Here is a 22724-nt window from a genome sequence, read left to right as displayed (position 1 = left end):
TTTAATACCTTTTCCATGATCCTACTGGTCAAAAAATGATGGATAACCAGTAGGGACAATAAGGCTGACTCTTATTTATTAAGTTAATGAATTTACCGACATTTATGTCCCATTTCTGTGAGGAATTCCCAGATGTATATAACAATAATGCTTGGTAATTAATCCATTAACATCACCTGGCAGAAAACTGATGCATAGATCATCCAGTTAGGAAATAATACATTAATTTAAGTTGTTGCTAAAATTAGCTCCTGTCTACTGTGGTTAGCAGTAAGAATTATTATTATAAATAGTAATGATACATAATAACTCCACAATAAGCCTCCTGTAGCACTGTCCACTGCCACACCCATCTCACTTCTCCTGACGTTATAACTAACGTTAGTGTCTAAAGCAGAATAGGAAAAATATTCATGACCTTTGTAAAAGTAACTTTAAACTCTTTAAAACCTTCTAAGGCATTTCATGGAAGGGAATCCAATGCTTTTTAAGACTTTTCATGACCTGCAGATGCTCTGTTAACGGAAAATGATCACGTTTAAACCTGCTCCGACTGATGTTTCTGTTTCAGTAGAAACAAGCAAACACTAGAAAACAGAGCACTGAGGCATTCACATCTTTTAAGTTGACATGTTGAACTTCTGATCATCCTGCTGCTTATTTCCACATCAAGCAGTTACAGAGCAACATGATCCTTCGTCTGGATCTGGTGTCTGTGTCAGCCGATGAGTCTAGGTCCAGTACTCCTTCTCTTTTAGCTCTGTTTTTGGTCTGCACCAGCTCCTCAGGTAAACGTCTGGCTCTTTAGCTGCTAAATGCTCCACCATGTTCACAAGCTGGTCTCTGACTGTGTCTATCTGCTGTTTGCTGCTGAGCAGGTGGTGGACAGTGGCTTTTTACAGCTGCTTCTCTGAAAACATCTGCCTGTTGCAGGCCGAAAATGACAGTATGAGAGCGGTGACACTGAACCAGAGCATTAAAGCTGTGGTGCGGACAGATAAACAATGAGCTGAAACTCACTGTAAAGCTCTGTGAAGCTGAGGGGAGCTGAGGGTTCAGCTGATAATTCTCTATAGGTTCATCACTACCTGAGACTCTTGAACATTAAACACTGTTTTCATACATTGGGAATATAAACACAGAGATGCTGTAAATCAAAAATATTGGTCAGAAAAAAAAAAAAAAATCCCATTTAATATTTTCTTGAAATCAAGAGGGTCCTCATAAGTACAGTTATAAATGTGTGTGTGTGTGTGTGTTTTACCTGGTCATGTGAGGTGGATGTTCTTAAAATGTCACTCAGAGAGTCACCTGGTTGAGTCCTGATGACGTCGATGATCAGCTGCTTTGTGCTGAAAATAATTTTTTTCTTTTAAAAATGAAAGTTCTAAAAACTAAAACCTGTTTAGTTTGAATAAAAAGGCAAAATAACAGACTCCGCTCAGTTACCTGAGCAGGTGAAGCTACCAGGCTAATACGCTAACATGCTAAGTTACCTGAGCAGCAGTCCTCTGGCATCTGGTTTGTCGTCTGAATCGTTGAAGATGTCGAACTTGTTTGTGAGAGTCAGAGAAACCTCCATCTTACAGCTCTGAGACAGACCAGACTCTGATCCTGGATCTGCTGATGATGATGATGATGAAGACTCTCCTGGAGAACAGAAAACACACACAGACCCAGAATGATCGACACCCTGATGACTCTGATGGCTCAGATCCACCAACTGTCTGGTCAACAGTAAATGGAAACACAAAGCAGTGGTGTGTTTATCATCTGCATGTTAAACATTATAAATCCAGTGTTCACTGTCCATCACTGACTGGACTGGGAGGCTTAAACACTCATGTTACTCAGCTCTTAGTCTAACAAAGTCCTGGTGTTGGTGTTCGTGGAGCACTCTGGCTGATGTCTGTCTGACACCACTTGTGCACTGTGAGTCTTGTAATTTTATTTTTGAATAACAGGTGATTTAATGACCTTATTTTGTTGCTTTATGAAGTGCACTGAGAAAACATTTAATTTTTCTCTGGACTAAGCTGCACACATTTCTTTGTTGTCTTTTCTAATCTGCTGAGATATCAGGGTGTAAAAACCTTTTGTGCTGGTTCACTGTTGTAACACTTAAATAACTTAGTAAGTTTTGTCCTGACAATGCCAGGCAGTAGAGGTCTTCACAGGTCCACTCGGTTCTGAGGAACTGAGACCCAACCTAGGACTTGAGTCACACTGGATCCCAATTCTACCCAGTCTATTCAGGTCGGGTCTCAGGTCTGTTTGTCAATATGTCCAATACCGGAGTGGATCCCAATGGACCTGAGTGGACATGGTTTCAGGTCTGTTGAGGTGAGAGGGAGAATGAGGACTGCGAACTTCACATCTCACCGTAGCTTTGTTCTGACAAGGAAACCCAGCCCGAGCTTTTCTCAGGAAAATTGGTCACTTAACAGGTTTCTGCTGTTAAATGACTGTTTTCTTATAATTTGGCTGACAGATATCAACCAGATTAGAACATCGTCTTCTGTTGATCTGTCACCTGAATGTTTTATTATGGGTGCAGGAGGTGGAAACAGGAATTTATATTATTAATATTACTTTATCTTTGAAGCATTTAAACAAATAATTTTAAACAAATAAGTTTCTATGATTACACATTCGTTCTTAAGACATCATCATCATCATCATCATCATCATTATTAATACAATTAATATCGCTGCTCTTTTCCACCACGGCTGCTTATTAATCAATAAAATTAATTGATCGATTATCATGATGCTGCCACTGTTGCTGTTCTCTCTCTCTCCGTTTGGGTCTGTTAAGTTATACCTTGGGTTTATTCGGGTCAGTTCTGGATGATCTGAGGTCCCCCTCTTTTGAAAAGTAACTTATGCACGTTAGGTTCGGGCAGGTTTTCCATGGGTCTGTTTGGGTTCAAGTCACTTCCTCAACTCTCCAGAAAAGCAGCAGTTTTATCAGACTCAGATCCCTGGTCAATACATCCTGACTGTTTCCTCTGCCTGAGTGTGTGAGATGAGGTAGCCATTGTGTGTTGCACTATGAGCAGTAGTTCCAATTCAGCTAGTGCATATGTTTTATTTTCTGATTTGCTTAAACATAGAAATGTATGAACAGAATAACTTGGCATCCCTTGTGCAGGTTGGCAATCAGTGTGTGCTACTAGTGTTGAATGACACGGTGTGATGCAGCCGGTATTTGTTGAACTAAACACGAGCCGTTCATACAAGCGCATTCAAAAAGCTGGGACAGCGTAGGCTACTATTCAGTGAGAGGACAGACTGACTCAAAAACCATCCAGCTACACAAAGGGGGGGGGGACTGAAATAGGTTCAAATTTAAGCAAATATCCCGTGACAGCCAGGCGAGAGCCAATCTGGCCTCCCAGTTCTCTATGACATTTCTTTAACAAGTTACCAGAATGTCAATGTGTGGAAACAAATCACCAATGTTGTTTGTGCACCAGTGGTGGATACGCCAGAAAACAACTGTCCAACGCATCCCCAGGACCACAAAATCATGAGGCCAGATACAGCTATTTAGCATCTGTGAATGCACCCTGAGAGGAGCAGCAGTATCAGTAATAAAACAGCAGTAATATTATCAGTATCAGTAATAAAGGAGTAGCAGTAGTAGCAGTAGCAGCAGCAGCAGCAGTAGTATTAGCAACAGTAGCAGTAGTAGCAACAATAGTAGCAGCAGTAGTAGCAACAATATAGCAGCAGTATCAGTAATAAAGCAGTAGTGTTAGTACTAGTTGTGGTACCAATGAGTTCCTGCAGGGTGGGAACTGATCCCAGGTCCTTCAGCAGCAGTCTGAGGGGGTCAGTAGAGTCCGCACACAAAACCTCCTGATGCTCCAACAGCAGCTGAACATACACACAGAGGACACAGAGGAACACAGTGAGACTGCAGCTGTAGATGTGATGTTTCCTGTCTTATCCAGATCAAGGTTTAGACTGAGGTCCGAGTTCAGGGGTAGGTTTTTCTGACCTTGTGCGTGTTGAGCAGCTCGCTGACAGAGATGTAGATGACAGGTTTGTTGACGATGAGCAGCTCTGAGTATTTGTCCATACTGAACCTGTCCTCTGGTTCAGGAACGTCACACACACACAACAGGAACTTCCTGTTAGACATAAAGAACCGTGAGGAGACTGAGAGGACGTTCTCTTCTAATCAAAAGACTGTACCACAGACAAAAAACCCAAAGTCTGCTTCTAAACAACACGTAGTCAAACGTAGAAACTATTCTTCTAACTGTGGCGTCACAGCAAACACTGTTAGGACTCTGCCGTCCATCCTCCAGCTTTAACATGTTTACATTAATAATAATCTACAGGAGCGGAGACCTGACTCTCACTTAAACCTGCTGGACAGAGTTAACTATTAAAATGTTTAACTCATCTGATGAAAAACGAGGGTCTACAACAAGTTATGGTTACATTTATCTTTATCTTTAAATCTCTAATACTGGCCAATAGATACATTTTTTAGTGATTTAATAATATACAGACACTAATCATTGATTTGACATCAGGTCAGTGTGCAGAGTCTGTTTCTCTTGTAGATCTGACTGATGTAACATCACAGTTTACAGTCGTGACTCAACACAGCCGATGTAGCAGCTAGAGCTGTAACAAACAATTATTTTCTCAATAAATCGATCAGTTGTTTGTCCAGAAAATGTCAGAAAATAGTGAAAAATGTTAAAATTTCCAACAAACTGATGGAATGTCTTCAGGAATCATCAAATGTTTGGTATTTATGATTTAAAAAAAAATGACTAAATCGATTAATGATTAACATTCTGTCAATCACCCAATCGATTAATCCTCTCATCCTTACAGCTCTACTAGTAGCTATTTACTACTAGTAGAGCGGCAGAGAAAATCTGAAGGTTATTGTCAGTAACCTTCGTGTGCACATCATTATAAACTGATTTGCTTGCTGTAAACATTTTACACATTGTGGAAAAACAAAAGTTTGGCTTTATTGAACAAATTCCATCTATCACCCAGGTATAATTCCAGACCCCAAAGGTCAGAGGTCAAACTCTGACCTGAACCTGGTGTGAGTCTGGCTGATGTACTGGTTCAGAGTTCTGAGGTGGTATCCGTCTCCGTGGAAGTGTTTGTTGGCGGCGGCGTGCTGCAGCATGCGGGCGATGGAGCCCAGGATGTGGCGCTGCTCCGGCTGCAGGGTGGAGCCGGCTGACCGGTCCACCACATCAAAACCATCCGGAGCCACGATGGCTGGGTTCATGTAGCGATAGTAGACCAGGTTACCTACAATCTGCAGGGAAAGAGGAGCAGGGGCGAGAAACAGGGAGCACGACGGTGACAAGGTTAGAGGTTGAGTTCCTCTGCTGTCAGTGTATTAATGAGAAGAGCTGAAGATGTGTTCACTGAACCATCTCCAAGTCAGATCTCTGATGTGGTTTCATGTGAGACACTTTACTGTGAGCACAAATGGGGTTAAAGAAGTTATTATATGTCACGAAATGCTGCAGCTTCTTTTAGTTTCTAATTTAATGACCATTTCTCCTAGTATCACTCATCAGTCGGTCACGGATTCTCCTGTTTTCTGTTGTATCTGATCTCATTTCAGTCTGAAGCTGTGTCAGAGTTAATAAAGGTTCAATGCAGCCAATTGTTGTAAGAATAACTGATGTAGGCATTTCAGCAAACAGTGCTAATAATTACAAAAGTACAATCATTTTATAGGTAATAATATCAGTACTCATCATCACACCGACTGTAGAAAATCTTGTGTCTCTGCACCTCTAAAAAAGTCTGGTTACAGTAAAAAGATTATGATAAATCTTACCCAGACTGGTTAACCCTAAAGAGAGTGAGATGTCAAAATTTAGAAAAGGTAACCCTTTGTAACAAAACTCAAACCGCTAAAAACATGTTAAGAGCTTCTGTGGAAGTGCTGAGGCTTTTTTTTGTGTGTGTTTGAGCAACTTATAAGCAAATTCACTTTCAACTTAGTAAATGACACATAGTCACTTTATTACACTCTCTATTGATCCTGGTCCCAGTCTGTTCATTAAAGCAGAAGTTGTTTTTTTTTCTTCCAGAGAAAATCTGAAATAAAAATACACAGCAAAAACATCGCTTTATAGTATCTGGCATGCTACACTGCTCGTCAACTATACACTATTTTACCATAAACTCTGAACGTTTACTCAGTTGTGAAAAATCCAAATCTAATCATTTGACCATTTATTAATGCAACAATAACAACTTTCAAGCTTTTATTGTGAAGGAGAAGTGCACTTCAAATATTATTCTACATAGTGGTGTTACTGGGAGCAAACCATTAACCACTGGGTTCTGTCTAAATCCTGGCGTTTACCTTGTAGAGCTCTTCCTCACCGGCTTCAGGAAACTTCGCCTTCAGGGCGTCTCTTAGGACCTTCGCTGTGTAACGTAAACCGTATCTGTAAAATACATGCAGACAAAAATAAAATAAGATTTATATAATGGACCTCTGAGCTCGGGTGGAGGGGAACAGGTGGAGACCTACGGCAGTTTATGGAGGTTGGAGGTGATGGCTTTGAGGACTCGGTCTGTCAGGTTTTTCAGGTTGATGATGGCGATGTCAATGCGTCTCTGAACTTCAGGGTGACACAGAGCGTCTTCAGCAGAAACCTCGTAGGGCAGAGAGCTGCAGGGACAGACAGTTGAGGCAAACAGGTGGGACAGACAGGTGAGACACTCAGAAATCCACAGGTGGTCAGGTGAATCTGCTTAGGTGGTAGGTCTCTGTTCCGGACCTCTTGTGTCCCGTCTGGGTCTCGGTCTGGTTGATCCAGGTCTTGTAGACGTCCACCGGGTCGGTCCTGATGCTGAGGGTTCGGTCCAGCAGGACTTCCTGTAGAGCCGGACCCAGGGCCTCCCGCAGGGCATTGTGACCGCGAGCGTGACGGTAAAAGTTCACTAACATCTTGATGACGGTGGGGTTACCTGTGACCACATCCTGGGGCTGCTCCACCTTCAGTCTGACACCATCACACAGAGACAGGCACATGTTACTCATCATTACAGTGATTCACACTCTGATCTGAGCTGTTCTGGTTCTGACGTCTGATGTATCTCATATCAGGATTGTTAATTAATTTGATCATTACTAATCAGGATTTCTTGAGGAGGTGGACCAACTCAGCTAAGATATAGCATGACCACCACAAATTAACACGTGGATTAATAAAACATCAACCTTCAGGGTAAAAGTAATGTTTCACACAGAAAATACTGTATATCTGAGGATTATTTAGACAGTCATCTACTGACTAAGCTGATCGGGAGAAGACATGTGTCACCACCACTGCTCCAGTGATTCCTGGGGACACTCTGCACATCAGGTACAGAAGCGTAAATATCACCTGATCATATACCCATGAAGAGCTGTGTATTACTGTATATAAATTATCTTTCCTCTTGTCTGAGCGCCTCAGTAAACAGCTGTGTATTTCTGTGTACTACTGTCTATTTCTGTGTAGTACCATGTATTACCATGTAGTTCTGTGTATTAGTGTGTATAGATTACCTGATCTCGTATTTTAGCGCCTCAGTGAAAAGCTGCAGCAGCAGGAAGGCCTCCCTGCGGTCGGAGCCGTAGTTAAACAAACTAAACACCAACATCTCCATGAAGGAGGTGGAGCGACTCTGAGGCATCAAGAAGATCAGCTGAGCCAGGTACAGAGGCTGGGTCTGTGATACACACAGAAACAACACAGTTTTACTTTAATGTGTGAAGGAAACAGAGCTCTGTTAAACTGGTGACATACAGCTAACTTTTTCCACTAAAAACACCACCGGGGGGCTGCTGCTGACCAGGATTTGGTTATCAGAAGTCAGATTCACCTGCAGTAGGTAGAACAGGTGTTGGTAGGCCTCGAGTCTCTCTCTCCTCTCTCGGCTCAGAGCCTTCAGTCCTTTACTTCTCTCCACGTCCATCATGTCTGATAGCTGCTCCTTGTTCTTCTTTGTCAGTTTCTTACAATGAGACACTACTTCCTGTTCAGAGAGAGACAGATTTGTTGATAATGACAAGGACACAAAGCAAAGGAAACAATTACTACATAGACCATAAACTCTGACGAGGCAGGTCGGGGTGTGTGACTGGGTTTCTTTAAATTGGGGTAGGCATTTGTAATTGGGTTAGGGGATCAGGTTTTTAAAATCAGGGTCACTGAAAACACCTTCTGATTACCCGAATAACCTGATTTCTCTGAGTGCGTATAAATGTAGGAGGTTACTCGCCCGTACACATAAAAACTTTACCTGCAGCGTGGCTCTGTTTCGGACCAGCAGGCCGATCTTCAGGTCCATCAGGTCCAGGTCGGCCTCTAGCTGGCGGTTAAAGCGTATGCTCCTCACCACCTCCTCCCTCAGACGCAGAAGCTCCGCCTCCTCTCTGATGTCGCCATCGCCCAGGTCAAGCAGGTGAACGAACTTCCTGACCACAGATAGTGGGGGCGCGTCTGAGTGCACTGAGACAGGTGAGGGGGGAGGGGCTTATTAATGACTCATAGACAGGTAGAGTAAATACACAAAGAAGCGACGACAGAATTAAATGACCAATCACAGGCAGCGTCTCGTTAATGTTCGCTCGTTAGTGAACTCACCCAGCATTCTGTACTGGTCTCGGGCTCTGTTTGCTCTGAAGAAGGCCTGGATCTTTATGATAGAGCCCACCTGTGGACACACACACACAGTTAGTACACACTGTTACCATGAAGACAGAGGAGCCTGGTTTCTGATTGGTTGACAGAATCATACAGAGAGAGACCTCACACTGTAGTTCTAATAGTTAAAGGAGCAGTTCAACATTTAAGTAAATCCTCCTCTTGTCTTTCCCTCAGGTTGATACCACTCTCAGTAAGAATTATTCTGAGAAGAAAAAATTCTAGAAAGTATACAGTGGATTGTATTCAGGGCTCACAATAAAGGTTGGGAACTAAGAAATAATCTCCCGAATTAGATTTGTCTTCGGTTCATGATGTGAAAAAAAGATTCAGATCAGAACATTTGTTGTCCTGACAGAACACAGCTGAAATCTCACAATCTGAATTTAGATGCTGGGGTGTCTACAATAGTTTATTTACAGGACATCCTGAACTGAGGACAGAGACGTCAGCGGGACTCACGTTACGTCTGAAGAACCTCAGTCGATCTCGATATTTTCTCCTCGCCAACCACATTTTCACAAATGACTGGATCTGTTGATACAAACACACATTAATAATGGTAAAACTCTGATTAACAAGAAGATAACCTGCTAAAAATACATTTAATCAACTAAGGCCTGATGGACAGTAAGACTTTACACACTTGCACACACACACACACACATACCCACGCACGCACACACACACACACATACGCACGCACGCACACACACGCACGCACACACACACACACACACACACACACACACACACACACACACACACACCCACGCACGCACACACGCACGCACACCCACAACCGCACACACACACCCACACCCGCACACATATACCCACACACGCCCGCACACACACACATACCCACACACGCGCAAAAGAAAAGATCAAGTCAGGTCCATAAGTATTTGGACAGGACACGAGTTTCCTAATTCTGCCTCTCTTAACCACCACAATTGATTTGAAACGAAGACATCAAGATGTGATTGAAGTGTAGACTTTCAGCTTTAATTTGTGTGTGGGGGGGTTAATAGTTGGATGAAAGTCCTTTGTGGTCAATGACTTCCTGACATCTGGAACCCCTGGAGGTCACCAAATGCTGAGTTTCCTCCCTTGAGATGCTCTGCCAGGCCTTTACTGCAGCTGCCTTCAGTTGCTGCTTGTCTGTGGGTCTTTCGGCCCTGAGGTTTGTCTTCAGTGAGGGAAAAACATGCTCAGTTGGGTTGAGGTCAGGTGACTGACTTGGTCGTTGAAGAATGTTCAATTTCTTTTCCTTGAGAAGCTCTTGTGTTGCTTTCTCAGCATGTTTTGGTTTCTTTCATTTGCATCAACATCTCGTTGGACTGCATAATGAGAGTTCCCATGAACAGCTACCAAATGCAAATTCAACACTTGGAATCAACTACAGACCTTTTATCTTCTTCATTTGTCATGAAATAACAAGGGAACAGGCCTGACCTGAACATGAAACTGATGAGCAGTCAATTCACCTTTACGTCTGAGCCTCTGCAAAGGAGAGACTATGTATAAAAATAGCTGTAATTAATGTGATATTTTTGTTAAACCCCTTGAATTAAAGCTGAAAGTCTACACTCCAATCACATCTTGATGGCTTCGTTTCAAATCAATTGTGGTGGTGCACAGAGGCAGAATTAGGAAACTTGTGTCACTGTCCAAATACTTACGCACATAATTGTAGATATACAGATATAGATATTTGGTATCATTTTGGACCTATTATAAACGTTATAAAGGAACCAACTGATGAAAAGATACTGAAAATAGATAAGGACATTACAGAAGCAAAAACGCATTGAAAGCCTTGATTTAGTTTGTTCGTTACCTTAACCGCAGCTCTCCAGTTGATGTAGAGAAACTGCAGCCGCTCTCTATATGTTCTCTGTTGGACAAACCTCCTCCAATGAGACTGAACGCACACAGAAACAAAGACATGTGACATGTATACTCTATCTATGTATCTGTCAGCCTGTTCTCCTGCTGTGTTTTCAGACATTGCTGATATGAACAAACCAGTATCAGTAAACATTAATAACTGAATTATCTGTTAGCCTGTGTTCACAGACCTGTCTATCAAATCGGTAAAGATATCAGGCCCCATCCCTGCGGTATTTTGTATAACTATTGATAACTATTGATAACTATTGATAGCCCTTGTCTAAAATTCTGTCCTGTGGTTATTTTCAGGGGTCTGTCCTCAGTCCTGTTGTGTTCGTCTTGTACATGCTTCTTCTAAGACATTTTAAATGGATATTTTATCACTGCTGTACACACGATATTCAATTTTACATCTTGTTTAAACCTGCAAACGTCACATAGTTGTCTATTTGTCTATTTGACACACCAGCCTAAAATCTACTAAATCTGGATAGCAAATATCATCCTCCAAATAAATGAGCAAAGCATTAATTATTTCTTCCCCAGTCAGCCTTTTCTCTGAAGAAAAGTCTTGGTTTTTTTCTCCTTATCTGTTAAATCTGTCCTCAGAAATGCAGATGTCACTATGGACCTGCAGCAGCTGTGTGTCACATCATGTGTAGTTTAACTACAGTCTAGTAAAATCGTTCTACAAACAGTACAACAAGAGGAAAAGTTTATTCGGGTCACACCAGGACTCTTTAAAAGAGTTCACTTGTTCATTGATACAGACATCTTGGTAAAAATCCATCGTTCATCAAACCTATGTTTCGAATTAGGCTTGTTCTGAATGACATATTGACCCTGGACGACTCTGACGCTGTGGTACTCTACTAGTAACTTCCTAAATATGTCTTAAATGTTCAGAACGAGGATCTAATCTATCTAGCAGCAGTTAGTGTTGACTTTCCACTCAGACTGATGATGGTGCTCAGCAGCGGACTGCTGACTAACTCTTGAGGTTGTTCCTGTTTTTTCCAGCTGAGCAAAGTTACTAAACTCAGGCCCATTGTGTCTCAAGCTGAGAATATTATTCATACTTTTATGAACTATTGTAAAACCCTCTTCCTCCGTCTGTCTCTATCTGTCTATGGTCCAGGAAAGCACAAAGGTCCCAGCTCCCCATCAAATCCAGAATCTAGGTCCAGATCTCTGCTGGCCAGCCGGCTGCCTACATTACATATACACAGATTTAAAACTGCACCAACCGTCGGCTGTGTTCTCACCTGGATGATGACGACGGCGGGAGTCTGACTGATCAGGTAACGTCGTCGAGCCTCCAGCTGCTGTCTGATCAGGAACCCTCGACTCACAGCCTGCAGACGAACGATGAGGGCGTCGCTGCTCCTCCAGAGGATGCTGCGACTGTACGAACCTGACACACTGCAGATGACTTCCTGCAGGTGGAGACATGACATCACACATCACATGACATCTGTGACGAGTCACACACACACAAATGTCTTCTTCCTAAACTATAATTTTTCATAAGTAGAATCTCGGCTCTGTCATGGTGAAGAAACTTGATTTTAGAGTTTACATTTTCTCCTCAGGTGTGACCGTAGCTGTAGTAGAGACCCTGACAATGATCTCTGACCCTCAGGTGTATCTCACCTGTATCTCCTGTCTGTCGATGAACACACTGTTTTGTATGAAGCCGTTCGGTCTCTCCCAGCTTCCCTCTAGCTTGTTCAGGTGGAAGTAATAAAAAGAGCCATCCTCCAGCCGGACTTGAACCCATGGACTCCTGTTGTCTCCTGGACACAAACACAGATTTCATGATCCTGGCTGTCTGTGTGAACATGTGCCTGTTGGTACATGTTTATACAGTGATAGGTTTTGGGCTTTATTGAAACAGTTAGTGTGGACCATTGCAGCTACAAAGACAGTATCAAATATCATTAGTTTCAGCTAAGTTAGGTACTGACAGTGTGAGTATCAGCAAACATTTGATTTACCCAACCTTAGCCTGTCAAAATAAAACAGGTTTTTACAGAACACAATATTGGCTGTAATGCTGTGTATCAGAGCCCAAGTTATACTGGATTTTAGAGGCTGATACTGATCAATATTTGAGAGTTTAAGAAATCTGATAATCGTAAATAAATCAATATCAGTTTTTTTGACACAAACATGTTTGACAAGGATCCTTAAATGTGTTTCTCAAACAAAAGTGACTCAAATCTTTAGTGTTTGAGTCATTTTACAGTGACCAAGTGAACCTGTCAGTCCTCTCTGGTGGACAAACAATCTCTGTAGTGGAGACAGTTTCTAAATGACGTCAAGTTTATCTTATATATGTGTATCTGCTGACAGACATGCTGCAATCAGCTTACACATCAGCCCAGGTGACTTATCGGACTCTCTGTTGTAGTTCAGCTTGTATTTATGGTAATCTATATGTCCCAGGGCTGTCTGTAAAGAAAGCAGAAGCAGTCTGATGATGTATGGAGTATCTGATTCGGTCAGTCTTACCTCTGTGTATCTTGTGTGCGATCAGAGCGCTGAGTTCTCTCTGATAATCTGCTGCACAGTTAGAAATGAGTCCCTGCAGCTCCACCTCAGGTAGAGTCAGAACACGAAGAGTCTGATTCACTCGTTTCTCCTTCACAGCCTGGTTCACTGCTGCTACTGACAGACACACTGAACAGGTATACAGAGAGACAGAGAGATTTTACACTTAAACACTACTGCTACTGCTACTGAAACTCTTCAGGAATACAGGTATATACACAGAGAGAGTTAATCAACACACACATTAGCAGTTCAGTGCATGAAATCATGCAGATACAGGTCAGGAGCTTCAGTTAATGTTCACATCAAACATCAGAATGAGGACAAAAATTGATCTCAGTGACTTTGACCTTGCCATGATTGTTGGTGCCAGACGGGCTGATCTGAGTGTTTGTGAAACTGCTGATCTCCAACAGTCACTAGAGTTTTTACTCAGGATGGAGCCAGAAGCAAAAAACATCCAGTGAGCATCAGTTCATGTGGATGAGAGAGGTCAGAGGAGAACGGTCAGACTGGTTGGAGCTGACTGAAAGGTAACCACTCTTTACAAATGTGGTTGGCAGAAAAGCTTCTAAAAATGGACACCATGTCCAACCGTGAGGCGGATGGTCTACAACAGCAGACCACATCAGGTTCCAGTCCTGTCAGTCAAGAACAGATACCTGAAGCTGCAGTGGTCACAGGCGCAACAGAACCTGACAATTTAGGTTTGGAAAAACGTAGCCTGGTCTGATGAATCTGGATTTCTGCTGAGGCAGCAGATGGTTTATTTTTATTTTCATTCTTAAACATTTTTTTTGGTTTTAATTAATCAATTAATTCATTTAATTATTTAATATATTTAGGTCCATAAGTATTTGGACAATGACACAACAGTCGTAATTGTGCCTCTGTGCATCACCATGATGGATTTGAAATATAGCCATCAAGATGTGATTGAAGTGTAGACATTTAGCTTTAATTTAAGGGGTTTAACAAAAATATCACATCAACAATTTAGGAGTTACACCAATTCTTATACATGGTCCCTTAAGTCCAGATCTTGATTTCCAAAATTCCCCATCAATCATTTCTTAAAGACATTTCAGACAGTGGAAATTTCAAGCTGGAAGCACCCCCTGCTTTGTAGCATCAGTTAGGTTTGTTTTCAGATCAGTTGCTTACAGTAGACCATGGTTGTTGAGTGTTACCACAAGACTGGAAGGGTCAGTGAATTTATCATCAGCTGATAATTCCTGATGACAACTCTTCACTTGCCTTGGGTCAATTAAGGCCTGACAAGTTCAAGGAGGTCTGAGTGTGTAGTAGGATGCCAAAACCTTTGCACATGCCACATTTACTGGTTGTGTTTTTTCTCTTTTTAAGTTGATGAAATAAAAAGTGAAGTGCATTAACATTTGTAGAAAGGCATTTTTTAATGTCCGCCTGCTTTTTCTGTCTCTACATGTCAAGAATCCACTAAATATCTATATGTCTAATCTATAAGCACTGTCCAAAACCTACACTTATAAACAGCAACAGCATCACACAAAGCAAACTATTAAAAATAAACGATAAAAAAAGTTTTTAAAAAAAGGACTTTAAAAACTAAGTAAAAAACTCTCTATTAACAGTAAAACTGTTTTATCTGATGGGTTTTTTTGTCTCAACTGTGTGACCTCTTCAGACCTCTGACAGTTTTTCAGATGAAACATCAGTATTTTGTTGAATTGTAAACAGAGTCAATGCCATATTGAACTTGATGAGTCTCCAACAGACCCGGCTTCACTGTAAAGGGTTGGAGCCAGAAACAGTGGAGACCACGGATTTTTATTCAACACTATGACATTGATGCTGACTGAATGAAAATCTGACTCACATTTCAAAGCTTTCTGACTCTGCTGATTGGCGGTCCTCACTCCCTCCTGGATATCAGCCAACCGCAGCTCAGCGCCCGGGTCTCTGCTCACCTGATTGGACAGGAGGGTCACATGACTTCAGGTTCAAACCGCAACATATCTGGATTCATTCTATAGACCGTATAGACTAAAGACCACAGTTCGCTTCTGGTTTCAGTCTGAATTCCCGGTTACCTGTGAAGGTCCGGCTGTGTGGATTTACCTGAGCTTTGTGCTGCCTGGCTCTGGTCAGCAGGGTCAGGTATCTGCAGATGTTGGCAGGTAGAACCTCCTCCACTCCACAGGAGGGCAGCAGCAGAGCAGACAGCAGCTGCTGAGAGTCTTCTCTTATCACAGCCTTGTTAATCAGACCCACACCCAGGAGCTCTGAAGGTCAGAGGTCACAGAGGTCAAAAAGAGGTAACAGGGTATCTTTACTACACTGTTATACAACTGTGGATACAGATCAGCCGTGTCAGGGATGTTTAGTTTTTATTGTGACCTGTATTTAACCAGTAAGTCTCCTGACATACAGGGCTTTTCCACTGAGGGGGTGAGTGACACCAAACCACATAGTGAACAGTCGAGTCGTGATGGTAAGGTGCCCCCCCATTAGGGGCAGTAGGTATGTGCTTGATATCTACATGTTCGTGGTAGGTGTCATCACAGGGTCTATCAAACTTTCCTCTAATACTATATTTGAATTTTATTCAATCCAACAAGGTAATCAGTTACAAGTTTAATATTATACACACTTAAAAACAAAAGGTGGTTGGTTGTTTGGGACAGGGGACTGGAAATGACTTTAAATGCAGCTCATTGTCTCTGAGATTCTCTGCAGCCAAACAAAGTATTGATGTCCAGACAGAAACAGAAATCATCAGCAGTGTTATGTTTTATCAGCAGTGCTGAAGTCTGACCCATCTCTGCTGTCGCAGGAACCAGCTGATGACTGGATGGACTGATAACTAGCTAGTTAGACAACATGTACACACTGTGTGTAATGATGTGTGTGTTGATGTGTGCGTTTCCCATACGCTGGTGTTCGTCCTGAACTGAGTTGTTGACAGAGTTTATTCCTTCCTGCAGCTGATTCCAGGTCAGTAGATCTCTGCCCACCTGCTGCTTCACACCAACCAGACACTCAAAGTACCTGAATACAACAACAATGACAACATTATCATCATCAGAACATCAGTCAAAAGGTGAAACTGACTACATTAACGATCATTAATGACAGCTCTGTTCTGTCCCAGTGAGCACCAGGACCCTGAATGGAATTTTTTCCTGCTCTTTTCTACTGAGGTGTGTCAACACGTCTATGAAAAATGTCTGTTGAGGTTTAAAGTTCCTGTAAGTAATGAACTCAGTTACTTTTACCTGAAATGACTTTTCGTTCCACTGTTAGTTTTTGATTCTGTTTTTGAAACATGCTCCGTCTTAGAAGATTCAAATTATTAAGAGTGATGATGGTGAAATTTGATAGGATTGAAACAACATAATTTTCATATTTTTTAATGTTTATTATTTTACTTTCCTCCCATATTTTAATATTTTAACTGCTGTTTAAATTGGGTTTTTTTCTTGTCACTTTTATGAAGCACTTCGTGTATAAAATGCTGTGCAACATAAACAAATTATAGTAATAATAAATTTATTAAAGTTATCCACATTTTACCAAAAATCTTCCAGCAGCTACTGTGACGCTATGGAGAAAAAGCTTTACTCAGGCAATAAACTACATGATTTAAAATATATAAATAAAGTAACAATAGAGTAAAATTATATAAAATGGTACACAGGTATGAACAGACAGGTAAGCAGACAGGTAGACCGGTGTAAACAGGTATAAAGAGTAGTACCTGTCCATCAGGGTGTGGTCTACGTCAGAGAGTCCTGCAGTCGGACTGACCAACGAGGAGCTGAACTGCTGCAGGTTTCCCACCTCCATGGCCTGATTGATGAGAGCGACAGCTGACAGCATCTCCACGGCAACAAACAGCTCCTCTTGCTGCAGCTCCCCCTGGTGGAGACAACAGGAAACACTTGTTAAAACTACATCAGACTGACATCAAACACCTTTTTAATTATTTAAGTGAGGCTTTCACACACTGTATTTTTTCTCCGGCTACCAGCAGGTGTCATTAGATATGTGCGATCAGTCTGATAAATGAGGTGAGTAAGTCTAAGAGGCTCATTCAGATCAGACTGTCAGTGCTCTGGAAACTGTTGGGTGTTCATGTCAGCGTTCTATGAAACAGACATGGACTGTAACAAATGTGACAACCAACAACTTTAATATGAAGGAATTAATTTAGTATTTGTAGGCAGCTGTTAGCCTGCTGCTAACTATCTGCCTGCTTCTCCATAGCTGACCAGAGCAGAAACAGAAACCTCCCGTCTGTCCGTCTCTCAGGTGTATACCCTCAGTCGTACCTGTGCAGTCTGTCTCTGCAGCAGCTTCAGCTCTCTGTGATACAGAGCAGCAGCAAAAGGAAACACTTCAGGCAACTGGAGGTCAGAGGTCATCAGACAGCTGACCGTCCGTCTGGGGTCACTGCCATGCAATGATGCATTAACACTCTGCACCGCTGCATGCACTGAAACACACACACACACACACACACACACACACACACACACACACACACACACACAATACAGACATACAGTTATAGATTTAAAAAAAAAAAAAAAAAAAAAAAAAAAAAAAAATCATGGCAATTTGTCTAGAAGCAGGTGGTCCTCCTGGACATGACAGAGATTCTGTCTGATAAAATGTTTTAGGAAAACAACCATTAATTTCACTAAATCTTTATAAAAGCACATGATATTTAATACTGAAGTTATCCGTCTGATTGAGAAGCATCTGTGGAGGTTCAGTCATAACTCTGTATGGACATGAATAGGAATTAGTCCTATAAAACGACAGGAAATAGTGAAAAAATATCCAAGGTGACGTCTTGATCCAGGTAGTGATAGGAAAACAGAGAACTTGGAGAAACTGACACCAGCAAATTTTTAGCATTTTAGTTTGAAAAATAACAAACGATTTTTTCATTATCAGAAAAGTTGCTGGTTAATATTCTCTCAGTTAACTAATCAGTGACCTCATCAGCTTTACACACGAGTGATAATATTCAGGCTGAATCCAACAAGTGAAAAACTTAAGGTCTGCTGAATATTATAACTCAGCACCACCAGCAGCTGGACTGGTTGGAGCAGCAGACGGTGGTGAACTCTAGTGGCGCTGGGATCGGCTTATGTGTTTTCAGCGGTGGGACGTGTCAGTATTTAATGGTACAGACCCAGTAAGACTTACTGTTCCTGGCTCTCTGAGCCTCCTGATTGGCGATGGTCACACCTTCCTGCAGCTCGTCAGGATCCAGAGGATCAACACAGCCCTCATCCTGAGGTCAAAGGTCACAGAGGGAGGACTCAGGTCTAACAGGCAGTAAAAGTAACTGTGTATATATGTATTTGTGTGCGTGTTTATGTACCAGCGCCTTCTGCTGGCGGTCTGCTGACAGCTGGTCCAAGTACCAGGGGCCATTGTCAGTACGGAGGCCCCTGAGGACCAAACATGACAGCTGCAGAGCAGAGAGCAGAGAGAGCTCATCTGCAGAGTCCAGAGCTTCATCCACTTGCTCCACCGCTGATCGAACTGATAGAGAGATCATCAATATTATCAATATTAGATCATATTACAGATCATGTTTGAATTAGCCTGAGATGATGAGAAAAGTTTTTATTGAATATAATAGGAAATTATTCTAGAAAAAAGTTTGAAAAAAAAACAAAAAAAACATTCATTCATATAATGAATAAAACCTCCGTAAAACCTTAAACCATTAAAATAATGATAATAAAATCATTCAGAAATGCCATATATTGTTACTTTCTAAATAAGTCAGGCTACTCAAATGGCATCATGTACATGATTTGGACCTGTTTTTTTTCTATGAAAATACCTTTTAACACAGGGTAATGACGTGTGTATGAGTGGACCGAGGAGAGCGTTATTCTTTTAAGTACACGCACTGATCGTGTAACATCAAAACACAGTCGATCAGATGTGTAAAGCTGTACAGTTTATGTATATCTACATGTTATGAGGAGTGTCTGTAGGTGGTTATGACACTGGAGGCAGTGATAGTCAAACTCAGATCTGATGCACATCAGATGTGACTGCATTATGACTCTGAAATACCCCCTTTCTTCTCAAAGGATTAAAGAGCTTTACTTCTACGCCCGCAGCTGCAGGTAATTGCTGTTTAAACCTTCAAACTGCAGCTAAACAGTGGGAAAAATTTACATCAAAAAAAGTAAGTAAAGATCACGGACCATTAACATGAAAATAAAATAAGACATCAGATAATGATATTTGTCCCGAGCTGCACAGCGCTGAGGAACATTTACATTAACTTCTATATAACAACAACACGAGTGATGGTGAATGTGAACTGAAAACTTTTTTTGTTCTCACCATTGACAATGTTGATGTTGTCCTGGATCTCTCTCTGAGTCAGATACTCTTCATAGATGTCTTTCTCCTCTAAACCTCCCTGCTACACACAGACACAGACACACACACACAGACACACACACACACACACACACACACACACACACACACACACACACACACACACACACACACACACACACACACACACACACACACACACACACACACCAACAACAGGGACAGACACACAATCAGAGGGCAGTAGTACACCTACAGTATCTAAAACTAGTGTTGGGTGATGAGACAGTCCACATCGCAACAGGAGGATCTCAATGTCTCAGCTTATCTTAAAGGTAAATGTTGGATTTGTACATTTAATTAAAGAAAAATGGATTTGACTTGCTCATTAGCTGATATTAATCAGAGGAAAGTGGTCTTTTAAGGAGGCCTGAGCTAATACTGCCTGTTTCAGTCAGAGGCTCAACTGAGGGGCTGCATAACAGGCAGTTGGAGATCGATGAGGACTTTTTTTTAAAAAAACTTTGAACCATGCAAAATGTCTCCAGCGGAGTCCCAGAATAAAAGTACAGAGCTGGAAATGAGCAAGATAGGTCTCCTTTAAATATCTCTGGGTGTATTAGTCCATGCTGCATAATGCTGGAAATCCCTGAGCAGGATGATTTACGGTCATATCTGATTTTTATGATTTCTGCTGCAATATGATGAAATATTTTCCTATATCAGGTATTTATTCATTGCACTTACCAATGACAGACATTCCTGTTGTTTTATCTGTTTCCATTTTCTCAACTGATTTTCCTGAAAATTTACAACATCTTGCCACATATTGTATCACAATACAAAATTCCTTTTTATATCATGATAAAGGATTTTATGCATATGGTCTTCTCCAAGCACACAGTAACAGATACCACGGTTTTCTGCAGAGGAGCGACAACTCCGCTTACATCAAAAGCTATTTTTAGAGAGAAACTTTTATAGAGGGTGGAAGTAAGCTCACTGTGTACAAAACTAATGTAAGGAAAGATTTCACTTTTTAAGCATACTTGCAGAAACAATCTGCACATGATCCACAGAAGCTTTTACATGCTGAAAATACAATCATCAAAATAAAGTTATAATCCACTAAACTTAAGCTTTTCAACTAAATTCAGTCCAGGACATAAAGTGACCTGATTGGACAGACAGACTGACTAATCAGAGATCAGACTCTCACCCTGCCAGCTGCCCGTTCAGCTTTCTTCCTTTTAGCCTGATGCAGCATCTCCTGATAGACGCGCATCAGCGCCTCCTGCAGGTCACTCAGCATGGCGTTAGGATTCCTCAGAGCACCTGCTGTCACAACAACATCCCCTCTGTCCACTGCCTCATTAATGGCTATCACCGCTGCATGGACTGATGGGAACAGAGATAGACGGGAGGTTATAGTTTGACACCGAGATGAGATGAGATGAGAGGACTTATCCTTCTCCTTTCTCATCCTGTAGGAACTGACTAGAAGAGGCTCACAGCCAATCAGAAGTTTGTTCGCTCTACCTGCAGCCTCGTCCACTGACAACTCATTGGCCAGGATTCCTCCGATCTTGCTGAACGCCGGCATCTGGATCCCGTATTTATCCAACTCCAGCTTCATGTTGTTGATCTCCTCCTCTGGACACACATACAGTGACAAACAAGATCATAACATTTTTAATACAAAAGCTCACACTGTGAATATGATCCTCACTTCTGCCCAGAGGAAAGTCCAAAGTTACATTTGTGTTACAAACCTCACTGACCCGAGTCACCTTTCAGAATAAAAGTCACATTAAAGTTAAATGTCTGTTGAAGATGTTTAAGCTTGAGTGTAAAATGTGTGTTTATCAAAGTTTATTTATTGGCAATCAACCTGATTTCTCATAAAAGCACAGAGAGGAGAGGGGAAAGGACGAGATTCACAGAATGGAGGGAAAGACGAGAAGGAACGGAGTTTCTGCTGAGTCCAGAGATCAGTCAAACTCTGAACGCAACACAAACAAACAAACACAATCAGTGTGTACTCTGCTAGCTCAGTCCACTGGCTGGGGTGAATAAACTGAGACTATAGAAACGGAACGAAGGAAGGAATGACAGAAAGGAGAAAGGTAGGAGGTCTGTAATTTTACCAGTAAACTTGACTTTCCCATAGAGGTTGTGGATCTGTGGAGCCAAACCCATTCTGTAGAGATACAGGCTGCAGAGAGACAGGTAATCAGACAGGTAAGCAGGTCAACAGACAGGTAAACAGATGCCTGTACTACAAAGCAGGATATGTGGTCAGCAGGTAACCTCAGGTTAAATTTTGGGTTTTCAGGGCTACGACGGTGGTTCACTTCCTACCGGGGTACATCACCACGGTAATTTAATGCCACACACATAACCTGCTCCAGAGCAGGTTATGTTTAAGATAACAGATCAATGTGTATAAAAGAAAATGGCGTCAACCTTCGTAGAAGATCCCGTGGAGCTCGGTGAGGGTCTCTGAGGAGGACTAGAGTGTTCAGAGACCAGAAAACCCCTTTGTCTTTTCCTGATGATTTTATTAAAAGTGACCCTCATTACTGCAGAGGACCAGCTCCTCAGCAGGACTGGACCCCTGTGTAAGAGCTGGTCCGCTCCTGTCTTCTTCATCTCATCTTTTTCCTGTCATTGGGTTTTTGTCTACCGAGATCATCCTACGACGGAGACTGACCGAAGCTCCGAAGCCTTGTACCTGTTGTACCTATAAGACACGACAGTCAGTCTGCTCACTGCTGTGTCCTAATGACGGGCAGGGATATTATGAGCCTGTTAACTCACACATTCACATAGTGGGTGATTTTATTCCATCTGTTTTTCCTGCATTTGGCAGCTGCAGCTGTTGCTCTCTGCCTGGATCATGTGTTTAACTTCTTTGTATTTGTCTAATATTATATCGATATAACTTGATGTTGCGTTAGATAACCCATTTCTTCCCACAGTGAGGCCACTCACCTGTATGAGTTGTGTGCGCTGCAGTAACTGAGTGGGGACTAGAGGCTTCTCTATGCGCAGCTACCAAGCTAGCGTCTACGGATAGCCTGTATCTGAGCTGTCTAGGGACCATCAGTAATTTGTAGCGTCTGATAGTCTGCATATGAGGTGTTTAGGGGACATCTGTAAATTATAGCTATAGAAAATAACCTGGGTTACACTCGCCCCTCT

The 22724-nt window shown here is 41.9% G+C and overlaps 1 protein-coding gene across 2 annotated transcripts in view; it reads right to left on the bottom strand.

Annotated features, from left to right (window-relative positions):
- The window catches only part of iqgap3 (IQ motif containing GTPase activating protein 3), a 36862-nt gene that overhangs the window by 8419 nt on the left and 5719 nt on the right, over positions 1-22724 (bottom strand). The window contains exons 6-33 of one of the 2 annotated variants that reach the window (XM_040117701.1): positions 21668-21735; positions 21060-21173; positions 20740-20918; positions 19521-19602; positions 18535-18698; positions 18357-18444; positions 17471-17634; positions 16897-17057; positions 16072-16187; positions 15258-15421; positions 15016-15106; positions 13119-13286; positions 12258-12400; positions 11870-12040; positions 10552-10635; positions 9171-9242; positions 8649-8718; positions 8305-8513; positions 7885-8037; positions 7568-7731; positions 6795-7019; positions 6545-6685; positions 6374-6458; positions 5073-5305; positions 4007-4139; positions 3780-3882; positions 1497-1650; positions 1265-1352 (exon numbers count right to left, since the gene is read on the bottom strand). In XM_040117701.1, the coding sequence (XP_039973635.1) occupies positions 1265-1352; positions 1497-1650; positions 3780-3882; positions 4007-4139; positions 5073-5305; positions 6374-6458; positions 6545-6685; positions 6795-7019; positions 7568-7731; positions 7885-8037; positions 8305-8513; positions 8649-8718; positions 9171-9242; positions 10552-10635; positions 11870-12040; positions 12258-12400; positions 13119-13286; positions 15016-15106; positions 15258-15421; positions 16072-16187; positions 16897-17057; positions 17471-17634; positions 18357-18444; positions 18535-18698; positions 19521-19602; positions 20740-20918; positions 21060-21173; positions 21668-21735 (3787 nt within the window). The remainder of the gene's footprint in view (positions 1-1264; positions 1353-1496; positions 1651-3779; positions 3883-4006; positions 4140-5072; positions 5306-6373; positions 6459-6544; positions 6686-6794; positions 7020-7567; positions 7732-7884; positions 8038-8304; positions 8514-8648; positions 8719-9170; positions 9243-10551; positions 10636-11869; positions 12041-12257; positions 12401-13118; positions 13287-15015; positions 15107-15257; positions 15422-16071; positions 16188-16896; positions 17058-17470; positions 17635-18356; positions 18445-18534; positions 18699-19520; positions 19603-20739; positions 20919-21059; positions 21174-21667; positions 21736-22724) is intronic. The other variant, XM_040117702.1, reaches the window with a different exon arrangement.

Source organism: Xiphias gladius, chromosome 22 (assembly GCF_016859285.1).
Source record: "Xiphias gladius isolate SHS-SW01 ecotype Sanya breed wild chromosome 22, ASM1685928v1, whole genome shotgun sequence".
Lineage (NCBI taxonomy): Eukaryota > Metazoa > Chordata > Actinopteri > Istiophoriformes > Xiphiidae > Xiphias > Xiphias gladius.
This window is presented reverse-complemented; position numbering and strand designations above follow the sequence as displayed.